At 44.7% G+C, this 22,489-nt stretch overlaps 1 protein-coding gene across 7 annotated transcripts in view; it reads right to left on the reverse strand.

Annotated features, from left to right (window-relative positions):
- The window catches only part of cfdp1 (craniofacial development protein 1), a 189,150-nt gene extending 166,729 nt beyond the window's left edge, over window positions 1–22,421 (reverse strand). For 2 of the 7 annotated variants that reach the window (XR_013497614.1, XR_013497615.1), the window contains exons 1-3: window positions 21,987–22,158; window positions 12,304–12,424; window positions 10,796–10,988 (exon numbers count right to left, since the gene is read on the reverse strand). Coding sequence is in view for 5 of the 7 variants with exons in the window: in XM_078210930.1 (XP_078067056.1) it covers window positions 10,796–10,988; window positions 12,304–12,424; window positions 21,987–22,047 (375 nt within the window). In the remaining 2 variants the exon portion in view is untranslated. Of the gene's footprint in view, window positions 1–10,795; window positions 10,989–12,303; window positions 12,425–19,603; window positions 19,724–21,986 lie in introns of those variants that run through there. The other 5 variants (XM_078210934.1, XM_078210931.1, XM_078210930.1 and 2 more) reach the window with 4 other exon arrangements.
- Between the last annotated feature and the right edge of the window lie 68 nt (window positions 22,422–22,489).

The following is a 22,489-nucleotide window of genomic DNA, read 5'->3' on the forward strand; positions in this document are numbered from 1 at the left end:
GGCTTGTATGTAGGGGATGGCTTCTTTAATATGCTTGGGGTGGAAGCTGGAGAAGTGGAGCATCGTGAGGTTATCTGTGGGCTTTCGGTGCACGTGGTACCCATTGTACAATTTTGTTGCAACACTACGGACTTCCTACAGAAACTCAGCACACATGGCGCAACTGAACCAGGAGCATTGGATGTCTCAGCACTCAACACCAGCATCCCCCACGACGTTGGCATTGATGCATCTGCCTCAGTACTCAACGCCGACAACTGCCAATCTCCAGATGCAATTCTACAACTCATCCGCTTCATCCTGGACCACAATGCCTTCACCTTCGACAACCAGTTCTTCATCCAGACACACGGAACAGCCATGGGGAAAAATTCACACCTCAATATGCCAACATCTTCATGCACAGGTTCGAACAAGACCTCTTCACCGCACAGGACCTTCAACCGATGCTATACACTAGATACATTGATGACATTTTCTTCCTTTGAACTCATGGTGAGCAATCACTGAAACAACTATATGATGACATCAACAAGTTCCATCCCACCATCAGACTCACCATGGACTACTCTCCGGAATCGGTTGCATTCTTGGACACACGCATCTCCATTAAGGACAGTCACCTCAGCACCTCACTGTACCGCAAGCCCACGGATAACCTCACGATGCTCCACTTCCACCCTAAACACGCAAAAGAAGCCATCCCCTACGGACAAGCTCTCCGTATACACAGGATCTGCTCAGATGAGGAGGATCGCAACAGACACCTCCAGACGCTGAAAGATGCCCTCATAAGAACAGGATATGGTGCTCCACTCATCAATCGACAGTTCTGACGCGCCACAGCGAAAAACCGTACCAACCTCCTCAGAAGATAAACATGGGACACGGCGGACAGAGTACCCTTCGTCATCCAGTACTTCCCCGGAGCGGAGAAGCTACGACATCTTCTCCGGAGCCTTCAACATGTTTTTGATGAAGACGAACATCTTGCCAAGGCCATCCCCACACTTCTTGCCTTCAAACAACTGCACAACCTCAAACAGACCATTGTCCACAGCAAACTACCCAGCCTTCAGGAGAACAGTGATCACGACACCACACAACCCTGCCACAGCAACCTCTGCAAGACGTGCCAGATCATCAACACGGATGGCATCATCTCACGTCAGAACACCATCCACCAGGTACACGGTACACACACTTGCAACTCGGCCAACATTGTCTACCTGATACGCTGCAGGAAAGGATGTCCCGAGGCATGGTACATTTGGGAGACCATGCAGATGCTACGACAACGGATGAATGAACACCGCTCGACAATCACCAGGCAAGACTGTTCTCTTCCTGTTGGGGAGCACTTCAGCGGTCACGGGCATTCGGCCTCTGATCTTCAGGTAAGCGTTCTCAAAGACGGCCTTTACGACACACGACAACGCAGAGTCATTGAGCAGAGACTGATAGCCAAGTTCCGCACACGAGGACGGCCTCAACCGGGATCTTGGGTCCATGTCACACTATCTGTAACCCCCACAACTTGCCTGGGCTTGCAAAATCTCACTAACTGTCCTGGCTGGAGACAATACACATCTCTTTAACCTGTGCTTAACCCTCTCTCCACTCACATCGTCTGTACGTTTAAGACAGGATTACCTGTAAAGACTCGCATTCCAACCATTATTTTGTAAATTGAGTTTGTGTCTTTATATGTCCCGTTTGTGAACAGAACTCCCAATTAGCTGGTGAAGGGGCAGCGCTCCGAAAGCTAGTTTCTTGTGCTACCAAAAAGATCTGTTGGACTTTAACCTGGCGTTGTGAGACTTCTTACTACATCAACAGGGACAAAGTAGAAAGGGTTGAGAGCTTCAAGTTTTTAGGTGCCCAGATCACCAACAACCTGTCCTGGTCCCCCCATGCGACACTATAGCTCAGAAAGCCCACCAACGCCTCTACTTTCTCAGAACACTCAGGAAATTTGGCATGTCAGCTATGATTCGCACCAACTTTTACAGATGCACCACAGAAAGCATTCATTCTGGTTGTATCACAGCTTAGTATGGCTCCTGCTCTGCCCAAGACCACAAGGAACTACAAAAGGTTGTGAATGTAGCCCAATCCATCACGCAAACCAGCCTCCCATCCATTGACTCTGTCTACACTTCCTGCTGCCTTGGCAAAGCAGCCAGCATAATTAAGGACCCCACGCACCCCGGACATTCTCTCTTCCACCTTCTTCCTTCGGGAAAAAGATACAAAAGTCTGAGTTCACATACCAACTGACTCAAGAACAGCTTCTTCCCTGCTGCTGTCAGACTTATTATAGTAAGCTGATCTTTCTCTACACCCTAGCTATGACTGTAACACTACATTCTGCACTCTCTCGTTTCCTTCTCTATGAACGGTATGCTTTGTCCATATAGCGTGCAAGAAACAATACTTTTCACTATGTTAATACATGTGACAATAATAAATCAAATCAATAAGTTGAAATGATCGAGAACTTCAAGTTTCTCGGTGTCCAGATCACCAACACCCTGCCCTGGTCCCTCCATGCTGACGCTATAGTTAAAAAAGCCCACCAACGCCTCTACTTTCTCAGAAGGCTAAGGAAATTTGGCATGTCAGCTATGACTCACACCAAGCTTTACAGATGCATCATCGAAAGCATCCTTTCTGGTTGCATCACAGCTTGGTATGGTTCCTGCTCTGCCCAAGGCCACAAGAAACTGCAAAGGGTCATGAACAATGCACAGCCGATCACACAAACCAGCCTCCCATCCACTTCCGTCTACACTTCTGGCTGCCTTGGAAAAGCAGCCAGCATAATCAAGGACCTCACGCATCCTGGACGTACGCTTTTCCAACTTCTTCTGTCAGGAAAATGATACAAAAGTCTGAGTTCACGTACCAACTAACTCAAGAACAGCTTCTTCCCTGCTACCATCAGACTGATTATATTAAGCTGATCTTTCTCCACACCCTAGCTATGACTGTAACACTACATTCTGCACCCTCTCCTTTCCTTCTCTATGCACGGTATGCTCTGTCTGTATAGCGTGCAAGAAACAATTCTTTTCACTGTATACTAATACATGTGACAATAATAAATCAAATCAAACTTGTTCTTTTGGAGAGTTGGTGCAGACATGATGGGCTGAATGGCCTCTTATTCTACACTGTCGAGATTCTATGGTTCTATGTGCACAAAACAAAGACAATAAGCCAAAAAGAATAAAGGTAGAGGTAGAAATTAACATGACAGCAACTAAAACAAAAAAAAAGACTTAACAGGAGCTCAAGAGAATAAAATTCTCAACCATAAACAATTAATCATTACTAAGATAATAATCTAAAAAAAAGAAACATCATAGAATCATAGAAACCCTACAGTACAGAAAGAGGCCATTCGGCCCATCGAGTCTGCACCGACCACAATCCCACCCAGGCCCTACCTCCATATCTTTTACCCATTAATCCCTCTAACCTACACATCTCAGGACACGAAGGGGCAATTTAAGCATGGCCAATCAACCTAACCCACACATCTTTGGACTGTGGGAGGAAACCTGAGCACCCGGAGGAAACCCACGCAGACACGAGGAGAATGTGCAAACTCCACACAGACAGTGACCCAAGCTGGGAATCGAACCCAGGTCCATGGAGCTGTGAAGCAGCAGTGCTAACCACTGTGCTACCGTGCTGCCCTTGGTACCAAGGAATCCCCCTCCCTTGCCACGACTCAGTGAATTCACCCAACAAGTAAGTGAACTACACAGGCCAGGAAGGTTTCCAGGAGGGAGGGACGAGGACAGGTTGTTGGTGATCTGGACACCTGGAAACCTGAAGGGGGTAATAAAAAGACAACAAAGGGCCTTAACAATTCTGGGTTAAAGTGAGCTGGCAAATTAGAATGCTCATCTTTATGGTTACCCAGTAACTTTTCTGAGTGGATGTTGTAAAAGATGATCAGATTCAACTGCAGTATTCCCTGCAAGTATGATGTCCATTGTCAAGGTTCAGCTCAGCTAGGAGCAATATCAATAACTTCCGAATCAGAAGGTCAATTATTCAAGTAACAACTTGGAACCTGGGCATGTAACCCAGGATATTTTGGGGCCTTACCAAAGGAGTGATGGATTATTGAGAGCACCATGTTTGAATGGAATGTTAAACCAAGACCCTGTTCACCTGTCAGGCAGATGTGACCTGTGGATATTATAACCTTACTTGTAATTTTCACAGCAAATTAGGCACATTTCCCTGCAACAAAAGTCGACCATTGGTGGTAAAGAACTTTAACAGGAAAAGGGACTTCTTTCTTTGGATGGTGAGGGACCAACCCCAGCAGATAGTCACCACCTTCAAGACAGCAGCAGAGGAAAAAAGCATCATGGAATTCATTCATGAACATATTGTATCATATGGAGCAGGATCTTGCATTGAAATGTACAAAGTGGGTGGCTGTCTAGAACCAGGGGACACAGAATCAAAATAAAAAAGGTAGGCCATTTAGGACAGAGATGAGGAGGGAGCTCTTCGCTCAGAGGGCAGTGAATCTTTGGAATTATCTACCCCAGAGGGCTGTGGAGGCTGTCTTTGAGTATGTTCAAAGCAGACGTCGATAGATTTCTCGATACCAATGACATCAAGGGATATGGGAATAATGAGGGAAGATGACATTGAGGTAGATGATCAGCCATGACCTACTTAAATGGTGGAGCAGTCTCAATGGCTGCATGACCGACTCATGCATCCAAATTTTGTAGAGTTTAGATGAATGAGAGCTGATCTCATTGAAACACACAATATTTTGAAGGGGCTTGACAGGGTAGACACTGAGGCATTTTCTCTGGTTGGGGAATCTAAAACACAGAGGGGGTGGGGGCAGTCGCAGGATAAGGAGAAAAATCCTTTAGGATTCAGAGGAGGAGAAATTTCTTCACCCAAAGGGTTGTTAATTTTGTAATTTTCTATCTCAAAGAGGTGGATGCTCCGTCATTGAACGTTTTTCGGGCTGAGAGAAGACAGATTTTAGATCTCTCGGGGAATCAAGGGAGCGGTGGATAGGTGGAGTTGAAGTCCAAGGTTAGCCATGATCAGATTGAATGGCGCAGCAGGCTAGACAGGCTATACGGTCTACTCCTATTCAGCCGACAGCCATAAGCCGGTTTGAATCCAATGTTATTATCAAAATAAACCAAGTCCATTAATCCCTACTTGCATAACTGTTGAAGTAGACATTCTGAACAAAATAACAGTCTGTACGCTGCCTCTTATTAACAGCTTTGAACAAGGCAAATACAGTGGAAAAAAACAAAAGAATAATTGAGAGCCATCACCAAGTTTCAAGCTTTCCATTATTTAGAATTGCACAGCAATTCAGACAAACACTCTTCTGCTTTAAATTACCATAACAATTTACTGCAGCTTTCAAATTCTGCCTCAATCACCCGTGTAATATGTTAGAACAAACGGTTCCTCCCTTGTAAAAACTGCAGCAGCAGCAGACACCATTTTAAACATGCTGGCAGTTTGACAGATTGCAGATTATGCTTTGAATGTGTGTGTGACTTTGTTCTGAAATACAACAACATCCCTTTATTCAGTGTGCATTCACTTGGATGGCGAAATCCCGATACTGTAACACCATCAACATTTCACTCAAAGCTGCTGCAAGTATCAAAACATTTCTGCCCGACTCTGGCTTCAAACACACATTTTTAAACTTCCATCACCGCCCCATGGAGATTGAAGACCTTCACCAAAGCTGAAGCTCAGTTCTCGAGATCCACAAAATAGGAACTAGTACCAGAAAGAATAGAGGGGTACAACAGCTTAAAGACCAGGTATTATTGCTCAGTGACCAGATAAGAGACAGTGATTTCCACTGCAGCAGCAGCACTCTTCACCGACATCCGAACTCACATCACGCCCTGTTCACCCATCACTCATGTATTTATTGACATCAAGATGCCGCCAGTTTAAAGTGCACATCCATGTGTTCAAGTTTCTCTGGCCATTCCCCTCCCCATTCCTACAACCTTCCCCAGCCTTAGAAAACTGCAAGAACTTTGGACTCATCCAAGCCTTCATCCACTTCCTTTCCATGACCATTGGTGCCATATATTTAACTGGGTCGGCCCGGAACTCTAAAATTCCCCAGATTAACCCCTTTGCTTCTTTTATCCCTTCTTTTAAACCCTTGTAAAAAATCTAATTCTGAGGTCAAGTATTTAATCACCTGTCCTTGTGTTTTTTAAATAATTCCTGGGGCGTTGGTGTCACTGGCTAAGCCAGCATATATTATCCATTCCGAATTGTCCTTGATAAGGTGGTGGCAAGTTGCCCTCTTGAACCACTGCAGTCCATGTGGTGTAAGTACAGCCACAGTGCTGTTAGGGAGGAAGTTCTAGGATTTTGACCCAGCAACAGTAAAGGAATAGTGATATATTTCCAAGTCAGGATGGTGAATGGTTTGGAGGGGATCTTCCAGGTGGTAGTGCCCCCATGTATCTGCTACCCTTGTCCTTCTAGATGGTAGTGGTCATGGAAGGTGCTGTCTAAGGAACCTTGGAGAGGTCCTACAGTGCATCTTGTAGATGGTACACACTGCTGCCACTGTGTATTGGCAGTGGAGGAATGGAATGTTTGTGGATAGGGTGCAAATCAAAATAAGCTGGCATCAAGCTTCTTGAGTGTTGTTGAAGTTGCACTCATCCGGGCACATCGCGTCTACATCAACTGTCTGACAGAGCATCTTACCCTGACACTGAGATCACAGCAAAAGGTTGGTGACTCCTTACTACAGGTCTTTGGAGCAGTGATGCTCTGCTTGGTACAGCCGAGCATCTTGGAGTGTGTGTGTGAGAAGCTGCGACTGGAATGCACGTCTAGATCCAGGGAAAAGGAACTTTGGAAAGAGGTTGAAACTGTGGAGATAGATCTTTGCTGGAGACATCGGAGTGAAAGTGTCATTTGGGAGAAAATTCTACTGAGAGTTCTTCCGATGTGGAGAAACCCCTTGCAAGAAAGACAGGTTTTTAATGAGCTTGGTTGGCTAACCAATGTGACAAGCAAGGGTAATGAGAAGTCCATAGAAATTTGGTTTTGGAGTGTGGTTTGTCCAACTGTAGTCCAACTATTAGTAAACTAAGAATATTACTCAAGGTAGATTTGGTTATTATCTTTATGAATTTGCATATACATATACCTATAAATGTATAATCAGTGTGAAGGTGCAATATCGTAAATCTTTTGTTGAATAGCTGTTATATTCTTTTGTTAAAAGTTTATCAGCAGATTCCTGAGACTCTCTTTAGTAACCATCATCCATGTTTCTAAACAAAAAATAGAAGTTAGGGTTTGTCCTCTTTTCAGGTCAAACCAAACCAAGTAAACAAACTCAGATTAAATCAGGACAAAGTAAAAGGGGCAGCTCCCCAAAAAGGAGGGGGAACAGCCCGAACAGAAATCAAAGTACAAAGGAAACTTAAAAACATCAAATTAAAATGTGATTATTAGGGTCAATGATGCACCCCAACCCCTGCGGTGCCCAGCGGGCGCGGAAAGCGTCAACCTCGCCCGTGGACACCGCATGCTCCCTCTCCCTAGCCAGAGTCCACCCTGGGATTTGACTTGCCCAGGAATAACATCAACTGAGATCATATCAAAGTAAAGTTTATTTATTGGTCACAAGTAAGGCTTACATGAACATTGCAACGAAGTTACTGTGAAATTCCCCTAGTCGCCGCACTCCAGCGCCTGTTCGGGTCAATGCACTTAACCAGCACGCCTTTCAGACTGTGCGAGGAAACCGGAGCACCCGGAGGAAACCCACGCAGACACAGTAAGAATGTGCAAACTCCACACAGTGACCCAAGCTGGGAATGGAACCCGGGTCCCTGGCGCTGTGGGGCAGCAGTGCTAACCACTGTGCCACACAAGGACCAGGATTTCGAACCAGCAACAATAAAGGAATGGCGATACAGTTCCAAGGGAGGCTGATGTGGCGCTTGGAAGGCAACTTTCAGGTGGCGGTGTTTCCATGCACTTCCTGCCCTCGTCCTTCTAGCTTGTAGAAGTTGCCGATTTGGAAGGTGTTGACGAAAAGCCTTGGTCAGTTGCTGCAGTGCATCTTGTAGATGCTAAACACTGCTACTAATGTGCATTGGTGGTGGTGGGAGTGAACATCTAAGGAGGTGGATGGAGTACCAATCCAGCAGGCTGCTTTGGCTCAATGGTGTCAAGCTTCTGGAGTGTGATTGGAGCTGCAGTCATCAGGCAAGCAGAGAGCATTCCATCGCACTCCTGACCTGTGCTTTGTAGATGGCTTTGGGGAGTCAGGAGGCAAGTTACTCACCACAGAATTCCCAGCCTCTGACCTGGTCTTATAGCCACAGCTTTTATATGGCTGGTCCAGTTCAGCTTCTGATCAATGAAAACTTCGAGGATGTTGATGATGAGGGAGGAATTCAGCGATGGTCAAGTCATTGAATGTCATGGGGAGATGGTTGGATTCTCTGTTACAAACGATTATTGCCTGGTACTTCTCTGGCACTTCAGTCCAAGCTTGAAGGCTGCCCAGGTCTTGCTACATATATACATGGACTACTTCAGTATCTGTGGAGTAACATATGGTGCTGAGCTTCAGCACAATCATCAATGAACATCCTCACTTTTGACTTTATGATGAAGGGAAGGTCACTGATGAATCAGCTGAAGATGGTTGGACTAAGGACACTACTCTGAGGAATAATTGCAACAATGTCTCGGGATAAGAGGGTTGACCTCAAACAACCATAACTCTCTTCCTTGGGCTAGATATGACTCCAACCAGCCAAGATTTTTCTTTCCTAATTCCCGCTGATTCCAGTTTTGCTCAAGCTCCTTGAAGCCACGCTCAGGTCACAGAATTCCTGCACTGCACAGGAAGACCATTTGGCCCATCAAGACTGCACTGACAACAATCCTTTCCCTGTAACCCCGTGTATTTACCCTGCTAGTCCCCCTGACACCAAGGAGCAATTTAGCATGGCCAATCAACCCAACCCACATATCTCTTGGGAGGAAACCAGAGCACCCAGAGGAAACCCACGTAGGCACAGAGAACACACAAACTCTACACAGTCAGTGACCTGGGTCCGGAATTGAACCCAGGTCCCTGGCACTGTGACGCAGCAGTGCTAACCATTGTGCTACTGTGCCACTATCAAATGCTGCCTTGATGTCACTCTCACCTCTTGAATTCGTTTCTTTTGTCCTTGTTTGGACCAAGGCCAATAAGACCAGGAGCTGAGTGGCCCTGGTAAAAGCTGAACCGAGTGTCAGTGAGCAGCTTATTGCTGACTAACTACCACTTGAAAGCACTGCTAATGATCAAGAGTAGACTGGTGGTTGGGTTGGATATATCCTGTCTGTAGACAGGGAATACCTGGGCAATATCTCATATTGTCAGGTAAATGCCAGTGTTGCAGCTGTACTGGAACAGCTTGTCTAGGGGCAGGGCTAGCTCTGGAGCACATCTTCAGTACCATTGCCAGAATGTTGTTTGGGCTCATAGCCTTTGCAGTATCCAATGCCTTCAGCCATTTCTTGAAATCACTGAATCAAAGTGGCATCTGTGATGCTGGAGACCTCAGCGACAGGCTGACTGGATGATCCACTCAACACTTTTGGATGAAGACTGTTGCAAATGTTTCAGCCTGGTCTTTAGCACTGATGTGCTGGGTTCCTCCATCATTGATGATGGGGATATTCATCTTCCTCCAGCTATTTCTTTTTTAAATTGTCATTCACAAGTGGATGTGGCAGGGCTACAGGGCTTAGATCTGATCCAATAGTTGTGGGATCACTAGCTCTGTCAATTGCTTGCTTTTTCTGCTGTTTGGCATGCAAGCAGTCCTGTGCTGTAGTTTCACCAGGTTAAAACATCAATTTTAAGTACACCTGGTGCTGCTCCTGAAAACCCCTCCTGCATTCTTCATGGAACTAGGATTGATCCCCTGGCTTGGAGGTAATGTTAGATGGGGATATGCTGGGCAATAAGATTATAGACTGTGGTTGAGTACAATTCTTCTGCTGCTGATGGCTCATAGATGCTCAATTTTGAGCTGCTAGTTCTGTTCAAAATCTAACCCATTTTGCATGCTAGCAATGCAAACACAGTGGAGGGCATTCTCAATATGAAAATGGGATTTTCTCTCCACAAGGACTGTGCAGTGGTCATTCCTACCATTATGGACTGATGTATTTGTGACAGGTAGATTGGGAAGGACATGATAAAGTAGATTCTGCCCTCTTGTTGGCTTCTTCATCACCTGCCACAGACCTAGTCAAGCAGCTATGCCCTTTAAGACTCAGTTTGGTCAGTAGTGGTGCCTCCAAGCCACTCTTACTTGAAGTCACCCACCCAGAGTACATCCTGTGCCATTGCCACCCTCAGTGTTTCTTCCAGTTGGCTTTCAACATGGAGGAGTATTGATCTATCGGTTGAGAAGGGAAAGCACGTAATAATCAGCAGGAGGTTTCCTTGTCCATGTTTGACCTGAAGACACAAGACATTATGGGGTCAGAATCATTGTTGAGGACTCCTGACTGTAAACCACTGTGCTGCCACCTCAGATGGGTCAATCCTGTCAGTAGGACAGGACATACACAGCGATGGGTCTTCAACTGTAAAAATATTCAACGCCAAAAATCACTTTCAATATTTCTCTCATGCCATAAACAAACATTTTGTAGCACCTATTGTGTTTATTCTCCCAGTTTTATGACCTAGCGCTGTGTTTATTATTACCTCTTTTCTGGAAGTTGGTGTAGTGGCTACAGGTTTCGGCTTTTGCCCAACATCACTCAGGAAGCTGGCCCAGAGGTCATCCGCTTTCTTCTTTTCCTTCAAATCCACGTCCACCGTTGTATCAGCAGTATGGTCACTCTCCCCTTCTCCCACATCATCATGCTGCAAACATAGTCCCTCTTGGTTTCTTTTTCTGTCAGGCAAGAACTTGCAAATGTTAGAGAGTTGGAATTAAAAGTAAAGGATTGTAAAGATAGGCATGCAGGGGCACGGAGGTCTTGTGAGATGCAGGTTGGCCTAATAACAGGGTGAAACCGATACTTTGTTAAGCAAAGTGGAGTCCAGCAGTCTAGTGGCCGACATCATAGTCATACCCAGTTGCAAAAAGTTTTTTTCCCCCCCTCAGTCAAGCTGTTGTGCTGAAAACAGAAATCTGTCTGTGAGATACCCCATATATTCTACCGAAGAAAGGTTTCCCAAAAGAAATCGACCAATCCTGTATGATAATTATTTGCTGGATTTAGCTCAGTGTTAAAACCTATGGGACGTTGTTTTGGGGAAAGTCTATTCCCAAGCGAGTTTAGGAAAATAGAAAGATTCAAGTATACTGCCTGGGCAATCATCATTGTAGTTAATTGTAAATGTTGTCTTTCTTATGTTTTAAAGTTTGATAAACGTTTTGTTATTTGAATAATTTACAACAAGACTGCACCCTTTCCTCACCAGATTTCACCTCTTTTAAGATTGAAAGTGTGACTCTCATACAGCCTAGACCACTTTGGGGGGTTTCTGTACAAGGTAGGCTAAATTCAATAAAAACACAAAATAAAGCTTGCATTTTACTTTCCATGCTCAGCTTTGTCAGTGTGAATGTACCAGGGTTAAGTAGAGAGGTTGCAGTACAAGGAGAAGCACGGTTCATCAAACAATGGGATGACAGATCAGTAACAAGTGCACAGGAGGGGACTTCAGAGGCTTTAGATAACGTTGAAAATTGGCAGAGAATCGCACACAGCAAGAAGAGTCTCATAGTTGAAGCTCGATTTCAAGAAATAGCCAATGAAGTGGTTTAGGAGTACGATCTGGCTTGAAAATAGGATAATGTACAGATAGATGTAGCTGATGTCTGATTGATCAGAGTCCTGAGGCAGAGTATGCAAACTCTTAACTCAGTGACACCCTCAATGAAATAACAGACTCAGAGGGATGCCACATAAAAGGTTTGAGGGGCTCAAGCACTGGAAAATTGGAAGAAAAATTCAGGGAATGACTTGAAGATCAGAGAGATAGATTTGTGAGATGGAGAGCACCAAAATGGAAAGACAAGTTTAAGAATGTAATTGGAGAGCTCAAGCACATAATGACATTGCTTCGGGCAGTGGTGCAGAGCAAACCGTGTAAGCTGGCGTCAAGCAGTTCGAAATTTGATTTTCAACTTGAGGCCAGCATCTAATCACCACATGAAAGTCTTGCACACAGTACTCTCCAATAATACAAAATCTGTTTACCTGGAGGGGATTCCTTTTCCTGCTTTCTTCAGAGATTTTCTTTTCTGGGGTTGCTCATCTTCATCCAGATTATCTTCCTTCACGAGTTCACTGACATCATCTTCACTGTAATCTTCATCTGCTGAACAAAAAGAAACACTTCTTGCAATTACCCATTGTACATCATTAAACCAAAGTAGACACAGGAACAAGGCAATTTTCCATTTGATTTTAAAAATGTGGCAATACACTGTAGGCCAGTATGCTTCTTGCATTGTGGCTATAAGCTCTTATTTGACATAATAACGTGGCAGAGATGTGGTGAAAAGGGTCAAATGGTTTCCTTGTAAGGAAAGTTTATAAAAAGAAACAGCAACACACTGTTGTGGTTCTCACTTCTGATCTTGCTTTGTTCTCATCATGCACATTCCATGGGTAACAGAAATATTTTTACAAAATTCAGATTTGATTTATTATTGTGACATGTATTAACATAGTGAAAAGTATTGTTTCTTGCAAGCTATAAAGACAAAACATACCGTTCATAGAGAAGGAAACAAAAGTGTGCAGAATGTAGTGTTACAGTCATAGCTAGGGTGTAGAGAAAGATCAACTTAATGCAAAGTGAGTCCATTCAGAAGTCTGACACCAGCAGGGAAGAAGTTGTTCTTGAGTCGGTTGGTATGTGACCTCAGACTTTTGAAAGTGGGAGAGAGAACATCCGGGGTGTGTGGGGTCCTTAATTATGCTGGCTGCTTTGCCGAGACAACGGAAAGTGTGATCTGAGTGTCATACATGGATCATGGTTTTCCACAGGGCCTGTGCGGTTCTCAGATATAAACTCCAAGTTAGAATTGGAGGCTTCAGATAGTTCTGATTCAGTTACCTGGATAGTTACCCAGAAAATATTAGATGTAAAAAAAAACATGTCTAACTCCGAGGTAATGAGACAACTGAAGCCATTGCCACTCCCCTACCAGCTATTCAATGGTTAGCAAATGAAGATGTACCAGAATACAGTAGCTGGTACTCTAAAAAGGGGCATGTGGTTTGGCTTCCCCTAATGATCCTGCACTATGATGAAACACTCCCAAAACAAGTATACTCTACATTTCTGAAGAGTCCCAGTTCAAAACTCTGGGCCAGAAAAGTGGAACTCCATCTTTGAGTATAAAGATGCAGAACGGCAATCCGACAGTGACTGCCATTGTTCAGAAGATTCAGCCCTTAGAGCTTATCAAGGTTCTGAATAGAAAGATAGAAAAGGGAGAACCATTGGATATAACATACTTGGATTTTTAAAAATCATTCAACAAGGTGCTCTGCAAGGGGCCATTGGAAAACATTAGGGCTAATGGGTTTGGGAGCAATATACTGACATGGAATGAGGATTGGTCAACAGGCAGAAAACAAAGGGTCTGCATAAATGGGTAATTTTTGAATTGGCATGATACCACAGATCATATTAAAAGTTATCTATATCAATGATTTAGCTGCATGAGAGTGTAATGCATTCCAATTTGTTGATGATATGAAACTAGGTGGGAGAGTAAAACATGGGGAGGATGAAAAAAGCTTCAGTGGGTTTATAGACTGGTTAAGCAAAAAGACATTATCTTACTGATAGAATACAACATGGAGAATTCACTTTGGTTGATAAAATTTTAAAAAGCAGAATATTGAAAACGTGTAACACTGAGAAACGCTGGTATTCAGAGGGACCTGGGTGTCCTTGTGTATGAATCACAGAAAGTTTACATGCTTGTGCAGCAAGCCATTTGGAAAGCAAATGCTATGCTGGCCTTTATTACAAAGGAATTCGAGCACAAGAGTGAAGTCTTACTGCAATGATATAGGGCCTTGGTAAGACAATATCTGGAGTGGTGCCAAGGATATGTTTGATGTGGAGATGCCGGCGTTGGACTGGGGTAAACACAGTAAGAAGTTTAACAACACCAGGTTAAAGTCCAACAGGTTTATTTGGTAGCAAAAGCCACACAAGCTTTCGAGGCTCTGAGCCCCTTCTTCAGGTGAGTGGGAATTCTGTTCACAAACAGAACTTATAAGACACAGACTCAATTTACATGAATAATGGTTGGAATGCGAATACTTACAACTAATCCAGTCTTTAAGAAACAAAACAATGGGAGTGGAGAGAGCATCAAGACAGGCTAAAAAGATGTGTATTGTCTCCAGACAAGACAGCCAGTGAAACTCTGCAGGTCCACGCAACTGTGGGAGTTACAAATAGTGTGACATAAATTCTGATTCTAGGATCGCATGATAAAGACTCAGGAGGAAAAAAGCAGAAATATTTATGTGAAATAGTGTGACATAAACCCAATATCCCGGTTGAGGCCGTCCTTGTGTGTGCGGAACCTGGCTATCAGTTTCTGCTCCGCGACTCTGCGCTGTCGTGTGTCGCGAAGGCCGCCTTGGAGAACGCTTACCCGAATATCAGAGGCCGAATGCCCGTGACCGCTGAAGTGCTCCCCAACAGGAAGAGAACAGTCTTGCCTGGTGATTGTCGAGCGGTGTTCATTCATCCGTTGTCGCAGCGTCTGCATAGTTTCCCCAATGTACCATGCCTCGGGACATCCTTTCTTGCAGCGTATCAGGTAGACAACGTTGGCCGAGTTGCAAGAGTATGTACCGTGTACCTGGTGGATGGTGTTCTCACGTGAGATGATGGCATCTGTGTCGATGATCCGGCACGTCTTGCAGAGGTTGCTGTGGCAGGGTTGTGTGGTGTCTTGGTCACTGTTCTCCTGAAGGCTGGGTAGTTTGCTGCGGACAATGGTCTGTTTGAGGTTGTGCGGTTGTTTGAAGGCAAGAAGTGGGGGTGTGGGGATGGCCTTGGCGAGATGTTCGTCTTCATCAATGACATGTTGAAGGCTCCGGAGGAGATGCCGTAGCTTCTCCGCTCCGGGGAAGTACTGGACGACGAAGGGTACTCTGTCCACCGTGTCCCGTGTTTGTCTTCTGAGGAGGTCGGTGCGGTTTTTCGCTGTGGCGCGTTGGAACTGTTGATCAATGAGTCTAGCGCCATATCCTGTTCTTATGAGGGCATCTTTCAGCGTCTGGAGGTGTCTGTTGCGATCCTCCTCATCCGAGCAGATCCTGTGTATACGGAGGGCTTGTCCGTAGGGGATGGCTTCTTTAACGTGTTTAGGGTGGAAGCTGGAGAAGTGGAGCATCGTGAGGTTATCCGTGGGCTTGCGGTACAGTGAGGTGCTGAGGTGACCGTCCTTAATGAAAGCTTGTGTGGCTTTTGCTACCAAATAAACCTGTTGGACTTTAACCTGGTGTTGTTAAACTTCTTACAAGGATATGTTTGCCAGAGGGAGTGCAAGAAAGGATATGTTTGCCAGAGGAAGTGCAACAAAGGTTTAGTAGACTGATTCCTGAGATGAGGGGATTTTCCTCAGAGGAGAGACTGAGTTGTCCGGGCTAGTATCCCCTAGAATTTAGAAGAACCAGAGGTCAGAGGTTGCATCATATAAAATGTTGACAGGGTAAATGCCGAGGGGATGCTTCTCCTGACTGCAGAGTCTATGGTTCAGGGTGACAGTCTCGGAAGAATTTCTTAGAGCATATAAGACAAATGAGGAGAAATTTCTTTACATCAATTACATAGGATACAGAGCACAGAAATGGGCCTTTTGACCCAGTTCATGCTGCACACAAGCCTCCTTCCATCTTTTCTCTGCTAAATCTATTGCCATAGCCAACTATTCCCTTCTACCTAATATGCATCTATACTATTCGCTTCAAACACTGCCACATTCTCACTCTTCTTTTGGTAAAGCAGTTTCTTCTGCTTTTGGTAAAGCAGTTTCTTCTGAATTCCCTATTTGATTTCTGGTGACTATAGTATATTGTGGCCCTAATTATTCTCATCCCCAGAGGAAACATTTGCTCTGTCTCCACTCTATCAAAACCTATTTTAAAGACGCCTATTACATGTTCAATCCTTTCCTGATGTGCACCAAGGTTCCATACAGGTTTAGCACAACTTCCCTACTTTTCAACTCTATCCCTCCAGAAATAAGGCCAATGCTTTTTTAGTGCTAACCTGTGGTACTAGCTTTAGTGATTGGTGTGTTTGTACTCCGAGATCCCTTTATCCCTCTTCCCCTCTAGATTTGCACCTCTCAAGTAATGAGTGACCTCCCTCTGCACTCAAAGGGTGTGAATCTTTGGAATTTTCTGACCTGGTAGCAACCAGTCACTCAGTAACTGAGTACATGGGAACCTTGGGAATATATTAAAAGGCAAGGGCATAACTAGGGAGACAGTAAATTAATAGAAGACCATAAAGCTAACTTACATGTGGAGGTGCAAGACATGAGCATGGTTTTTATTGAATTCTCTGCCTCTGTTTTCACAAAAGTGAACGATAGGAACATTACACCCAAGGGCAGTGGTACGGTCACTGGACCAATAAACCAGAGGCGCAGGCCAATGCTCTAAGGACACAACTTCAAATCTTCTCAGCTGGTGGAGTTTTAATTCAATTGATAAATTAATCTGGAATGAAAGCTAGTCTCAGGAATAGTCACCAAGAAATCAGTGACTGCTGTAAGAGCCCATCTTGTTCAATGTGCCGGGGATGGAAACCTACATAAGGAGTCAGAGAAGAAGGGAGCAAAGACAAAAAGGTAGAAAAGGAAATAAGAAAAGTGATAGGTAGAGAAACCAAGGACAAAATTCAAACAGGGCTATAGAGAAAAATATTGGGAGCGGGACAAGCAATGTTAAAAAGACAAGCGTAATGGCTCTGTACCTTAATGCGCGGAGCATTTGCAATAAAGTGGATGAACTAATCGCGCAGATAGATGTAAACAGGTACGATAAAATTGGGATTACAGAGACATGGCTGCAGGGTGACCAGAGATGGGAACTGAATGTCCCAAGATATTCAGTATTTAGGACCCCCAAACTGCAGTGGCGATGTTGGGAATGGCATTAAACACAAAATTAGAGATGCACGTGATAAGGGAATATCGGTGATCATGGGTGTTTTTAATCTGCACATAGAGGAGGAATTTCTGCAATGTATATGGGATGGTTTTCTTGTGGAGGAATCAACTAGAGAGCAGGCCATCTTAGACTGGGTACTGTGTAATGAGAAGGGAATCATCGCCAATCTAGCTGTACGAGACCCCTTGGGGATGAGCGACCACATGATAGAATTTTTAAAACTAGATGGAGAGTGAAGTAGATGATTCAGAGACTAGGGTGCTGAATCTTAATAAAGGAAACTATGAAGATATGAGGCATGAGTTGGCCTTGATAGATTGGGGAGAGTCACCTAAAGGGATGACAGTGGATAGGTAATGGCAAACATTCAAGGAACGCATAGGGGAATTGCAGCAACTGTTTATTCCTGTCTGGCACAAAGCAAAATGGGTAAGAGAGCCAATTCATAGCTTACAAAGGGAATTGGAGATAATATCCGATCAAAGGAAGGAGCATACAGATTGGCCAAGAAAAATAATAGGTCTGAGGATTGGGAGCAGTTTAGAATTCAGCAAAGAAGGACCAAGGGATTGATTAAGAAAAATACAGTACGAAAGTAAGCTTGCAGGGAACATAAAGACTGACACTAAGAGTTTTTATAGGTACGTGAAGAGAAAGAGGTTGGTGAAGACAAATGTAGGTCCCTTACAGACAGAAATGGGGGAATGTATAATAGGGGATAAAGAAATGGCTGAGCAACTGAATACATACTTTGGTTCTGTCTTCACAAAAGAGGACAAATCAGACACCAGAAATGTTGGAGAATGCAAGATTTAATGAGAGGAAAGAACTGAGGGAGATCAATATTAGTAGAGAAATGCTGCTGGGAAAATTGATGGGATTGAAGGCAGATAAATCCCCAGGGCCTAATAATCTACATCCCAGAGTATTTAAAGAAGTGGCTCTAGAAATAGTGGATGCATTGGTGGTCATTTTCCAGGATTCTACAGACTCTAGAACGGTCCCTACAGACTGGAGGGTAGCTAACTAATATTCAAAAAAGGAGGTAGAGAGAAAACAGGGAATTATAGACCAGTAAGCTTAACATCGATAGTGGGGAAAATTCTCAAATCCATTATCAAAGACTTTATAGCCGAGCATTTAGAAAGCAGTGGCAGGATCAGAGAGTCAGCATGGATTTATGATGGGGAAATCATGCTTGACAAATCTGTTGGAATTCTTTGAAGATGTAACTAGTAGAGTTGACAAGGGGGAGCCAGTCAATGTGGTATATTTGGATTTTCAGAAAACATTTGACAAAGTCCCGCATAAGAGATTATTGTGCAAGATTAAAGCACATGGGATTAGAGGAAGTGTATTGAGATGGATAGAAAATTGGTTGGCAGAGAGGAAACAAAGAGGCACAGGGATCAGTGCTGGGACCCCAACTATTCACAATATATATATTGATGATTTGGATGAGGGAACAAAATGTAACATCTCAAAGTTTGCAGACGATACCAAGTGGGTGGGAAGGTGAACTGTGACGAGGATGCAGAGATCCTTCAGAATGATCTGGACAAGTTGGGTGAGTGGGCAAATCAAGGGCAGATGCAGTAGAATTTGGATAAGTGTGAGGCTATTCACTTTGGAAGCAAAAACAAGGCGGCAGATTATTACCTGAATGGTTGTAAATTGGGAGAGGGGAGTGTGCAGCGGAACCTGGGTATCCTGGTGTACCGGTCGCTGAAGGTATGCATGCAGATGCAGCAGGCGGTAAAGGCGGCAAATGGTATGATGACCTTCATTGCGAGAAGTTTCAAGTATAGGAGCAGGGATTGGTGTTGCAATTATACAGGGCCTTGGTGAAGCCACACCTAGAATAGTGTGTGCAGTTTTGGCCTTCTTTTCTGAGGAAGGATGTTCTTGCTCTCAAGGGAGTGCAGCGAAAGTTTACCAGGCTGATTCCGGGGATGGCGGGACTGATGTATGAGGAGAGATGAGACTTATAAAATTCTAATAGGGTAGATGCTGGGTCACAGTCTGAGGATTCGGGGTAGACCGTTTAGGACAAAGGGGAGAACACATTTCTTCACCCAAAGTGTGGTGAGCCTGTGGAATTCATTACCACAGAAAGTAGCTGATACCAAAACATTGAATGTATTCAAGAGGTGGCTGGATAAAACACTTGGGGTGAATGGGATCAAAGGTTTTGGGGAAAAAGTAGAATTAGGCTATTGATTGGATGATCAGCCATGATCGTAATGAATGACGGAGCAGGCTCGAAGGGCCAAATGGCCTCCTCTTGATCCTATCTACGTTTCTATGTCCTTCAGTGAAGGAAATCTGCCTTACTTACTTTGTCTGGCCAACATTCGACTCCAGACTCTCAGTAATGTGGTTGAATCTTAACCACCCTCAAAGGGCAATTAAGGATGGGCAAAAAATGCGAGCCTTGCCAGTGACGTCCATATTCCATGAAATAATAAATGAAAAAAACCAAGAACAGTCAGCATGTATATATTATGGGAATGTAGTAACTGACTAACATGATGAATTTTTCAAAGGGTTAAAACAAGGGCAGCATGCTTGATGTAGTTTATAGAGATTTTACCAAGGCTTTTGACAAGGTCCCACTTGACAGACTGGTCAGAAAATTAAGCACTCATAAGCATTCAAGGGAAAGCGGCGAGTTGGATCCAAAATTAGCTCAGTGGCAGAAAGCAAAGTTGCGTTTATTTATTAGTGTCACAAGTAGGCTTACATTAACACTATAAATGAAGTTACTGCCACAGTCCAGCACCTGTTCCAGTACACTGAAGGAGGATTTAGCATAGCCAATGCACCTAACCAGCACGTCTTTTGGACTGTGGGGAGAAACCAGAGCACCCAAAAGAAACCCACGCAGACATGGGGAGAACATGAAGACTCCGCACAGACAGTGACCCAAGTCGGGAATTGAACACGAGTCCCTGGCGCTGTGAGGCAGCAGTGCTAATCACTGTGCCACTTGGTATGGGGTAAAGGGTAATGGTTGACGGCAACTTTATGACTGAAAGGTTATTTGCAGTGAGTTCCAAAGGGCTTGGTATAAAACTCCTTGCTGTTCATGATATTATACACACACATTTATTATATATATTTATTTTATTTACTAGTGTCACAAATAGACTTACAATAGCACAGCAATGAAGCTTCTGTGAAAATCCCTTAGTTAAGTTTGTAGAGGAGATGAAAAAAGTGGTCATATAGTTGACAGTGAGGAAGAAAGTCAAAAGTAAGATATCCACGAACTGGTCAGATAAACAGAGGAATTCAATCTGGAGAAATGTCAGGTAATGCATGCGAGGAGGGTAAACGAGACAAGGGGATATACAATAGGATTGTGAAAAATGTAAAGGAACGGGGATCTTAGATTGTCTAGACTCCTGAAAGTAGCAGCACAGATAAACAAGATGGTCAAGGAGGCATATGGGACACTCTTTTATTAGCTGAGGCTGAGTGTGGAAAGTTACGTTAGAGCTGAAAAAACATTAGTCAAAACTGGAGTGGTGCGTATAGTTGACGTCACCATATTACAGAAAGACTGTTATCACACACTCAAGAATGGAGAAGATTTATAAGAATGTTGCTAAGACACGACAAATTTTAGCTGTGCCAGAAGAATGGATAGATCAGGGATTGTTTTCTTGGTACAGACACAGCTGAGGAGCGATATAAATGAAATATATAAAAATGAGCGGCCTAGAAGGATCAACTTTTATTGGCACAGAGGTCAATAACCAGGGTGAACAGCTTTGAAGCAATAGGTAGGGAGAGTTGGTCGGGAACAATAGGTAGGGATAGTTATTTTTATCACCCAGGAGGGTTGTGGAATCTGGAGCTCATTGCTTGAAAGGGTAGTAAAGGTATAAACCCGCATTGCATTGAATAAAACAGTTATGCAGCTACTGTGCTGTAATTTACAGGACTCGGGGCCAAGAGATGGAAAAAGTGGGGATTGGGCTGAAAACCTCTCTTTCCACTGACAGACACAAATGACCCCCTTTCTGTACCGTAAATTATAGAATCCCTGCTGTGCAGAAGGAGTCATGATGTGGAGATGCCGGCGTTGGGGTAAACACAGTAAGAAGTGTAACAACACCAGGTTAAAGTCCAACAGGTTTATTTGGTAGCAAAATGTCCACACAAGCTTTCGGAGCTTTCAGGTGAAGAAGGGACTTGGAGCTCCGAAAGCTTGTGTGGACATTAACCTGGTGTTGTTATAAACTTCTTACTGTGCAGAAGGAGGCCATTCGCCCCATCAAGCCTGCACCGACTCGCCGAAAGAGCATCTTCCTCAGCCCATCAACTCGCCCTATCGTCCCCATAACCCCACACATTCCCCATGGCCAAATCCACCTCGCCGACACATCTTTGGGCAGTGGGAGGAAACCCAGACAAATTGCCTCGTGTGTGTCGCGGCGTTACCGAACATCCAGTAATACTGTCGGAACTTTAAAAAGGAGTGGCTTCTTCAGCAAACAGCGGCAATTCAAACGCCCCAGCCATGTTAGTGTTGGAGTGAAGTGGTGCCAGCGAGGCCAGTGTTATTATTGATGTGTGAAGCAGGCTCTCCCCCCCCCTCAGAGCTCCCGGGCTGCGGGCGGGCGGGCGGACACCCCCCCACCCCCGGTGAAGGCCAGAAGGATAACGACGAGACCCGGCTGCCATGCCTTTGCCTCCCCGGGGCTGAGCTTTACCTGAAGGCTCGTAATCCGCGTCCTCCTCCGACGAGTAGCTGTCGGACTCAGAGTCCGACATGCTGCCTCCTCCCGGGAGCAGTTTCCCCGGAGCCCGGCCTCCGGCTGGGCGGCCAAAGGCGCAGTTTGAGTTGAGGGCCGGGGACGGACGGCGGCCCGCGGCGGACACGCGACCCTCCAATCAGCGCTTCGCCGAAACACATTCGACACAACTTTCCTGCGCCGTTCAGAATTGCCAGCGCCTCGCCAATCGGCAAAATAAAATCCCGCCACATCTCACATCGTCCACAGACACGGACGGCAGCACATTTACTGTGAGAAGGCTTAAAATAGTAGTGCCGAATCGGCCGACTGGAAATTGAAGACAACATTTAACGGCAGAAATCCCTCATGAGTCGCACTCCACGCCCCCATTGTGTCGTCACGCCGTTCTACAATTCCATTGGCCAAGCCGCACGTCGGATTAAGATGACGCGATGACGTGGTGCCGGAGTGCCCGCCCC

This window comes from Mustelus asterias, chromosome 4 (genome assembly GCF_964213995.1).
Source record: "Mustelus asterias chromosome 4, sMusAst1.hap1.1, whole genome shotgun sequence".
NCBI classification, from domain to species: Eukaryota; Metazoa; Chordata; class Chondrichthyes; order Carcharhiniformes; family Triakidae; genus Mustelus; species Mustelus asterias.